The sequence below is a fragment of the Ictalurus furcatus genome, chromosome 4, assembly GCF_023375685.1.
Source record: "Ictalurus furcatus strain D&B chromosome 4, Billie_1.0, whole genome shotgun sequence".
NCBI lineage: Eukaryota > Metazoa > Chordata > Actinopteri > Siluriformes > Ictaluridae > Ictalurus > Ictalurus furcatus.
The window spans coordinates 8110011-8120000 of NC_071258.1; the positions used below are offsets into that span (position 1 = coordinate 8110011).

The following is a 9990-nucleotide window of genomic DNA, read 5'->3' on the forward strand; positions in this document are numbered from 1 at the left end:
TGACTCACTGTGTATAATCCCTGTATTGCTAAACAGGCTAACTGGATATTTGATATGTGCAAAAGACTAATAACTGAAATATTGCTCGTATTGATGCACAACAAAGACTTGTTTTGAAAACTATTGTGTGTGAATTAATAACCTAAATGTTTATCAATAAAAAAGAAAAAAGAAAAAAGATCTTAAAAAACTTACTAGTTTTACTTTATACATTTAGGTCATGAATTGAGCTTTATTAAATAAATAAGTAACAAGACCTTTCACCCCTTATAGTCTTAAAATAAAGTGTTACCATGACGGGTAAATAAATAATAATAAATATAATAACTCTCCCATAAAAAAAATATATTATATTTTAAACTGCCCATGTTTCATCATGATCCATAGGATACAGGATACAACCATTAAAAAAAATAAAATAAATCCACAATAACACCAACAGACTATTTACTAAGTAGTGCACTATTTAGGATGAAAGTAGTGCACTTGTAGAGAAACTATTTGGGATTGTGCTCGTGACAGCTCTTCCGCCAGCAAGCACCGAAACATCTTACTTTCGTTTTCTTCAAACTGAGACTAAACCGATCAACGAAGGAACGACGACTGGGTGAGAAAATGGCGAATATCGTATCTAACCATATCCTCAAAGTGCTTTGTAATAACCAGTGCTGTTTGGAGTTCCAGCACTTGGACGGTGTTTTACGGCAGAGTTTCACGGTGGATGAGCGACTCCTGCGGCGCGCGGTGCTGGACAGCGCGCGCTACCGTGTTGTTGATGAGGACTCGGCCGAGCGCGCGCTCAGTCCGGGCGCTTTAATCATTGCGGTAACATCGCTGAGAATATGTAAAGACCCGGCGAAATGCGCGCGCTGCGAGGACCTGCACTTGTGCCGCTATCTAGTGTGCGGGAAGTGCAGATTCGGGTAAGAGTTATTTACACCTGATACCCTTTTAGTGTCTTAGTACTGAATTAACACTCAGGAGTGAGGAATGCACACATACTGTGTTCATTTGTGTCAAGCTGACTAACATAAACACTGCTGGCGATCACAGCTGATTCAGAAATATACAGTACACTCACCGTCCACTTTCATACGAACACCTGTACACCTGCTCATGCAGTTATCCAATCAGCCCATCATGTGGCAGCAGCAAAAAAATCTGCATAAAATCATCCAGATACAAGTCAAAAGCATTACTTGATGTTTACATCAAACATCAAAATGGGGGAAAACGTGTGATCTCTGTGACTTTAACCGTGGCATGCTTGTTTGTACCAGATGGGCTGGTTTGAGTATTTCAGAAGCTGCTGATGATCTCCTGGGATTTTCACTCACAGCAGTCTGTAGAGCAGGGGTGTCCGATCTTATCCGCAAAAGGCCGGTGTGGGTGCAGGTTTTCATTCCAACCATGCAGGAGCCACACCTGAGTCTATTGAAAGCCAAGATCAATTGTGAAATAGCATTATGAAATACTCTACTGGCCTTTTTCCAATTTGCACTAGCTCACAGTTGAATTTCCCTTTGGTTGGGAGGACAGAAATCTGTTATTTTGATTATTGCCTTTATATAAAATCAGGAACTTTCTAATGAGTTATAAGTTATTTTGGTTGTACAGTATCTAAAAGAAATGGGCTTAATGATAATGCTGACAATGCAATCAGAAATGTCAGAGAAGAAGTAAAATCTGTTTATTGGCTGCAATCACAGGATTACTCACTGCCCTAATTACAGACACTACATGAAGGCCTTCAGTCAATGTTGATAGCAAAATCAAGTATTATATATATTTTTGGATTTAGCACAGCCTCAGCTCACACCCAGAATTTAATTATCTAATTATAAACTGTCTTTTTTGCTTTTCTTTTATTAAATTCCTTTGTAATTCCGACAAGGCTGATTGGTGTGTCTAAAGTGTCCGTAGTGTATGAATGGGTGTGTGAGTGTGTATGTGATTGTGCCCTGCGATGGACTGGCACCCTGTCCAGGGTGTACCCCACCTTGTGCCCCATGCTTCCTGGGATAGGCTCCAGGTTTCCCCGCGACCCTGAAAAGGAGTAAGCGGTTGAAGATGGATGGATGGATGGATGGATGGATGTAATTCCGACAATGTATGTTTATCTTACCCCTATCTTTGATGGTTGTTGAACATAATCTCTTCTCTATCAACCCCAGGAATAAATGCAAAAACTGTCATGATTTGAAATCTGCACACAATTCTACTCTCCTGAAAAACAAGAATCTTCAGTTCCTGGAAGAAGCGCAGTTGTTTCAACTTCTGCTACTGAATGATCCATCTCTTGTTCCAGAGGTTAGATCATCCTGCATGTAGCTCATTCATTTTACATAGATAAATTCGACACCATTGTAACACACCGTAACTTTGCATACACATCAATTTCATTGACGCTTATGATCATTTGCTGTTTTTTTTCTTTTTCAGATTTGTTCCCACTATAATAAGGGGAATGGAGAACATGGAAGCTGTAAATATCAGACTTCCTGCACCAACCTGCACGTCTGCCAGCACTTCCTACAGGATGACTGTAAATTTGGAGCTGCCTGCAAGCGAGCTCATAATTTTGATGCAACCGCCATGAAAATCCTGAATGGCAGAGGGTTCAGTCCAGAAAATATTCGCACCCTTCAGAAAATATACAAAAACAAGTTACTTCTCAACAGTCAAACTGACAAATCTATCTCCAAAGGAGCAGAGAAAGCTTTGGCAATCTTTGGTATGAGTTTATATGTCATGGTCATGGTTTATCATTATTCTCATGGTTTATGATTATGTTTATAAAATGATTTCTAATGGGGTTATCACACAATGACAATAACAAAGAAATGCAAAACTAACAACCTCTTCTTTCCTACATTGTACACTGTTGATGTTGGCCCAAACATCCATAGATTTTGGTGATTAATTTTTAGTTATGTAAGAAATACAACATAACAGGCATGCTGTTATAGGAAAATAATCAATGATAGGATGGGATGATGCCATTACCACCCTAAAGTTGGTTATTTTCCAATAACAGCATGTCCCAACATGTTTAATTCCTCTTATACCACAGCAATTTATCATATTTTATACCATATGGTATAACAACCTCTTATGCCATGTATGCCATACAAATCCCTTTGAATAAGTTTTTAATATAGAAAAAATAACATTAAAATAAGCGCATTAACACAAATATGTGAGTAGTCTCTCAACCAGCATTACTGTCAGAGTTGTTGTTATGGAAAATTAAATCAACACTGATGGATAAGAATTGAGACTTAAACAGTGTATACAAGTATATAGTAGTTTACTGCACTAAATGCTCAGATGTTATTCATTACAACCGTAGAATCACACACTATAGCAAAGACTCACTCACAAAGTTTTATATAAAGATTTTATACTCTCGCATGCCAGGCGCATGCAGTATTTCACCATGTGACTTATCTTAGTTTATCCAAAGTTTGTGTCACAGGAATGGAAGCTAATGAGCAGATGTACAGAGTACAAGGTCACTTGCAGAGTACAGCAATACAAAACAGCATTTTCACACCATGTCTCTTCTTTGCTAGACAAACAAGTGAAAAGGCAGCACTCCAGCAGCTCAGTGAGTGAGGCAGACCGCAACGAAATCTGTCTCTACTTCGTGCGCAAGGGATGCAGTTTCAAAGGTACCAATCCTTAACAATTTACTGTCTCAAAATCCAAAATATTACTTCATACTCCGGCTTTCAGTTACAAGTTCATCGTAGCTGCAAGTCAGATTACTCTTTTAATTCTTATACTTCATAGAAAATTGACCATAATCTAGAAATCAGATAACTGCCCATTAAACTAACATTGTTTTGAATGATCCTGGGACCAATCTCTTGATCTCTGCATTAGAGAAATGTGTCCGTGTTCATCATGGTCTACCTTATAAATGGGAGATTCTGGATAAAGATGGCGTGACATGGAAGCACTTTCCCAATGAAGAGGATGTTGAGAGTGCCTACTGTAATCCAGATAATAACACAAGGTATTTCACATAACTATATGTGCTACATGTCACGTCTACAAGGTGGCTAGAAGGTGTGCTTTTGTTCCTTTCCATGACATAATCTGGTATGTTCGTTTCAACTGAAAATATGTTACTGATCTTCTTTCAAAGTCAGTAATAGCACTTATCCATCAGGTGATGCAGCATAGCACAGCTCAGCACATTAACCATAATCCTCCATATTGCTATTTGCTAGTTGCTATTTCCACCATCACCTGAAGTACCACTGTATCACCTGACCTGAGCCAGGAATAGAAATACTGGTTAAACTCAGTTGCACAGATGTCCTGATTGATGTCTCTGGCTGGAATTGTTTCTCTACTTGCAGTATCAGAACGCTAATAGTGACTGCCGCTCATTTAATTGCAGATTTATATCAACATGACAGTTTGTCACAGCATTCAAATTCATATTCCGGGGTGGCACTTCACAGCTCCATTGTTCAATCCTGAGCTCAGGTTACTGTCTTTCCGGAGTTTGGTGCACGTTCTCCTCAAGTCCTTATGGGTTTCTTCCAGGTTCTCTGGTTTCTTCCCAGCTGCCAAAAAAATGCCAATATGTGGATTGGCTATGCTGAGGTCTGAATGAGTGTGTGAATATGTGTGTGTATGATGCCATATGATGGACTGGCATCATAGGCTCTGGATCCAGAACAACCCTGACCAGGATAAAGCACTTACTGAAGATGAATGAATGAATTAAATTCAGATTCATTTTCAACTATTTACTCATTGTTATGTTTTGAATTCTTCCCCATGAGCCCCAAATCTGCCATCTTCTAGGGCAAATCCCAAATGGTATCCTGTTCACTTTTTATTACGCTGTGTTCCCCAACACAGGGTAATGGAGCTGAATGTCCTACCTCATGAGTAGTGTAGATTGTAGGTCACAGATGCAAGTTTTGCAGTCTGTGTTCCAATTCATCCCAAAGGTGTTCAGTAGGTTTGAGGTCAGGGCTCTGTGCAGGCCACTCGAGTTCTTCTACTCTTGGCAAACCATGTCTTCATGGACCTCACTTTGTGAACAGTGACATTATCATGCTCTAACAGAACTTGGAACTTGGTTCCAGTGAAGGGAAATCTTGAAGCTGTAGCATACCAGGGGCATTCTAGACAATTTTGGGCTTTCAACTTTGTGTGCTTTCAACAGATTGGGGAAGAAACGCATATGGGTGTGATGGTCAGCTGTCCGCATACTTTTGGTCGTATAGTGTAGCTCTAATGAAAAGTACAGTAGGTTGAAATCCCAGATATGTGACAGTGAGTAGGAGCACATTTCTGGTCCTTTTAAGATCAAGGGAAGGTAAGAACAGACATTTCCTAAATAATAAACAGTCAGAAATATTCTAATCAGCTAAAACTAAAATGCGAGCCAAGTTGCTTCTTACTGCTTGACTTAAAAATATGTTTCACTATAGAGGGATCACATGATGATAATATGGCCATATTGTGTTTCTGGAATGCAGCTTTGGGCCTCTGCCTGTGGACTTCACTTTAATGATGTGTGGAGAGAGACCAGTTCGCCGTCTATCCACAGCGTCCTCTGTTACCAAACCTCCTCACTTCATCCTGACCACTGAGTGGCTTTGGTACTGGAAGGATGATCAAGGGCAGTGGATTGAATACGGCCAGGGGGTCAGTAATGTTCATTAACAATTATTTTAACGCTATAAATTTTAAGTATTAATTTAGATATCTATAAAATATATTTATAACTATAATTTATAGTTTGAATTTATGAATTATTTCACATTTCATCACAAATGAATAAATATCCATAAGTAAATACCCAGAGTTTCATTTACTGTATATCAGAGCTGCTTAATAACTTATTGTCACACCAGATAATGTTAAAAATATTTTCTGTAGGAAGATGAAAAACTTTTGAAGTCAATCTCCTCAAAAGCCTTAGAGAATGTGTACCTCTCGGAAATTGAAACTGAAATTCCATTCAACCTGGGTGGAAATAATTATGTGCTCAACATAAAAGGTAGTCATCTTTCAAGACGTGTACTGTACATTTAAAAAAAAAATCTTTATAAAACAAATTGTGTTTCATAGAGTTCATTCATCTAAAATGTTTAATTTTCAGATATGTATCAACAAAACTTGAGGTACAAAACAAAACGAGAGGTTCGGCGGAGGCCACGATTTGTTTCAGTTCAAGATGTCAAGGGAAAATCAAAAAGGTACAGTCTTTAGATGAGCCATGTGATTTGATGCATTTGAATTAGCATGTCTCATAGAATGTCATAATGGTCAGCAATTTATTCTCGTTTTTTTGTCATTGCCATTTTTATGGTGCAAAATGGGTACCGAAAATAACCCACCATGCTACAGGATTCAAGAACTAGCCCAACATGTGAGATCAGCTATAAAATATAACAAAAATACAGTTTTTAGTTACACTGTTGAAAGATGTTGTTAGCAAGGTAGCTAGCTAGACAACTCAAAACATGTAAAACGAAATAGTTAGACCATCTACTCAAAACTCAATCCTTATAATTCGCAAATTTCCAAGACAAGACTTTGACATTGTGCCAATGACAGAAAATTCCATCCGTTTTAGATTCTACACTACACACAAAGGACCGCACAGACACATTTAAATCTGGTTGGCTACTGTTTTATGGCGTGAATTTGTTTTGTTAACGTTTACCAACGCTGATCTTAAAAGTGAATATTTATCCTGCAATGTCAATCCCCTGACACAAATAAATGAATGTAATTTGCATGTGGAATTTTGATGCGTAGCTTAAAAAGGCATTACATGCCAACCTTTAAGATCTACATTTACAGTTTAGCAGTTTAATATGTAGTCTGTGACGATGAACTCGGATAGAAATACTTTAAAAATAGAAAAAAAAAAGTATTTTAAGTCTGGTATTTTAAGTCTGGCTGCCTTTGAATTCACTTGCACTGAGAAATATTATTTCAGACAATAATGTATATAATTAATTTGGGAGTGTGTAAGCATGAAATCTTTTTTAAAAATGAGTTTGGACCTTGCTGAGCTTTACTCTACACATATAGTGCTACTGAAAAGTTACTGAATGTAAAATAGTGCCTAATTAGAGTGACAAAGACTTTGACTTTTTCTGAGTAGATTAGCTTGATCTAATAAAGACTTCCCTAACATTTCTCAATTCACTAAAATTCGATTCCTTGGCTAGATTTTTAAATGATAGAATATTTAAAATGGGGTCATTTAAACAAAAATGCAAAGATATACATACTGTATGGTGTTCAAAAACTGCAAAAAAAATAAAAAAATACTGCAGATATTAAGGTGAATGATTTGCATTGCATAGTTAAAGTGCACCTGTTATCGTTTTTTCAAATATTACCTTTCGTGTAGTGTGTTATAGAGCTGTTTGTGAATGTAAAAACGTCTGCAAAGTTTCAAAAATCGAAGTGCACGACAAATGGGGTTATTGACTCCCAAAAGAAGGAACCGATTCTGGACAGCTGAAACGAGTCGTTAGTAATTCCAGACTTACTTCCTGTACTAACCTACATAGGTTTGTAACAAAAAGCCCCGCATCTGGTCTTTGATTGGCTGCTCGCAAACAGACGTAGCTGAAACTCGTTATGGAAGTGGGCACACGCTTTTCGACACACACTGATAGAGGTAGACCAATCGCAACAGACTCGGACATCTGACCAATCAGAGCAGACTATGCTCTCTGAAATGAGGAGTTTAGAAGGAATACTTTAGTACGGTTCATTTAACGAGTCGTTTGTGACACTTGGGAATAAAAGGTATTTTTGCAATTTAAAATGTAAAGGTAAAATGCAATTTAAAATATGAGCACATCAAAGTGTTTTTTGACCTTGGATGCATGTAAATCTATTTAAAACAAAATTAGACATGTTTCAAAACCATAATAGGTGTGCTTTAATACTGTTATAATAAATTTTACTACAGTATGAGTCTAATGGGTAATACTTACTTTAGTGATGCTTCAGAAACCACCGGCTCCAACTCTGTGGAAGTTCCTGGTCACTGGGATAAAGCAGCTCTGCCTAGCTTCTCCTACACGGTACACAACTCACTCATACACTACGCATAAATTAAACACATTCAGAGTGTACAGAAATGTATAGAGCACGTTCATATTAATAAAATGCCTGGTATAAACGTTTACTGGTATACACTGGTATACAGTGAATACACACCAATACTCACGAAACTCCCAGTTCTAACATTTCTGTTAGTTATGGAGAAAACTTACTGGTGTGGCTTTTTAAAATATTTTTTCTTATAATAATGCCTCACCAGTGGTTAGAAAGTTATTTTCACTATAGTAAACAGAATGTTGATTAACGAAACCTATCCCTTCAGATTGTTCCTCTCTCAAGTTCTGCACCTGATTATAAAAGCGTAACCTTACTGTTCAAAAGGACGATGTCCTCAAGCACCATCCACAGCATCAAGAGAGTGCAAAATCCTTCGCTCTGGAGAGTTTTTAAGTGGTACATGCATTTTTAACCCTGACACTATTATCACTGACACAGGGAAGTTACAAAACTAACCCTACTGGGGATTAGTTTGAACTATTTGAATGATTTTTTTTTTCATGATTTTTTTTCATTCTTTTTTCTCTCCAGGCAGAGAGAACAGATGAAGGAGAAGAATGGCGGGGGAGATATAGACGAGCGTTACCTCTTCCATGGCACAGATAAGTCTCTAATAGACGCCATCTGTGAGCAGAATTTTGACTGGAGGGTTTGCGGTATCCATGGATCACTTTATGGCAAAGGTAGTTTATTGTTTTAATGGCTAATGTGCATCAAAACTGAGCTGTGTAATTTTTTATACCATAGTGGGTATGTTTTCTCAGTTGGTCAGATGTCGTTTATTTTTTTTATAACAGCAACACAGACAGACGTTCTGGCTGCAAGGCACATCACAAGTTTATCATTCTAATGCATTATCTTTTCTATAGTAAAAGCTAATTGCCAGGGACACATGTGGTAGATTTAAACAAAAAATGTATTGATGTCAGAGGTAAAGCCTTATGTTTTCTAAGGATAGAAGATTTTTCATTTAAAGGTTTTTAAGTACCAATGTGCATTATAAACGACTGTTTATAGCTGCTATAACGTAACTGATAACAGGGATTCAGGGATGTTCCACAACATTAAATGTGTGTGGCTACAAACTGATCAATTCTTTTAGAAATAAAACATTATAATTTTTTCAAAAATGCATTTAAATATTTATTTTGAAAAATAAATTCTTCCCCATATTACTGTAATATATTTGCTTTTACTCTTCTGTATAGGAAGTTACTTTGCCAGAGATGCTAAGTACTCAGATACATACGCTAAATCCCGGGGTGGCCCGAAGACGATGTTTGTTGCACTTATCCTTGTTGGAGAATTTACAAAAGGATCCAGCAGTTTTCTCCGTCCTCCACAGAAGCCACAGAAGGCAGGGTTTTATGATAGCTGTGTGGACAATCCAAGCAACCCGGCTATTTTTGTCATCTTTGAGAAGTATCAGATCTATCCTGAGTACATCATTGAATACTCTTAAGATCCAGATATGTGCGTGGACTGTGATGAATGTGGTTTATAATTCACCTAGTAAGAACTTTGTTTTAGTTTTGCTGCTGTGAACTTTTATGCCCAGAAAGCTTAATGGTAGCTTAATTTTGCACTTTTTCTCTTCTTGTTTGTCTGATGGGGTCATTTACTGCTACAGTGCAGTTATTTAAAGTGGTTATAAATCAAAATGTGGTCTTAAATATTTCTTAATCCTACGGTTTGTTTAATCAAGTGTCTATTGATGCGTCTCCCTACTGATACATTTTCAACACCTTTCATATAAGCCTTTTATACTTCAATGAGCAAATCTCTTTCCATAGGTTTTTCTGCTTACATACAATATGTCAGGCTACCAGTCCGAGCTAAATTGCTGAAAGCATTTAAATGAGTCATAAT

At 37.4% G+C, this 9990-nt stretch overlaps 1 protein-coding gene across 2 annotated transcripts in view; it reads left to right on the plus strand.

Annotated features, from left to right (window-relative positions):
- The first annotated feature begins 585 nt into the window (after window positions 1-585).
- LOC128606562 (protein mono-ADP-ribosyltransferase PARP12-like) overlaps window positions 586-9990 on the plus strand; it is a 10998-nt gene continuing 1593 nt past the window's right edge. For both annotated transcript variants that reach the window (XR_008385703.1, XM_053622789.1), the window contains exons 1-12: window positions 586-923; window positions 2175-2310; window positions 2443-2734; window positions 3576-3674; window positions 3889-4021; window positions 5508-5676; window positions 5911-6031; window positions 6134-6230; window positions 8000-8084; window positions 8387-8517; window positions 8653-8804; window positions 9330-9990. The exon at window positions 9330-9990 is cut by the window's right edge. Coding sequence is in view for 1 of the 2 variants with exons in the window: in XM_053622789.1 (XP_053478764.1) it covers window positions 616-923; window positions 2175-2310; window positions 2443-2734; window positions 3576-3674; window positions 3889-4021; window positions 5508-5676; window positions 5911-6031; window positions 6134-6230; window positions 8000-8084; window positions 8387-8517; window positions 8653-8804; window positions 9330-9583 (1977 nt within the window). In the remaining variant the exon portion in view is untranslated. The remainder of the gene's footprint in view (window positions 924-2174; window positions 2311-2442; window positions 2735-3575; window positions 3675-3888; window positions 4022-5507; window positions 5677-5910; window positions 6032-6133; window positions 6231-7999; window positions 8085-8386; window positions 8518-8652; window positions 8805-9329) is intronic.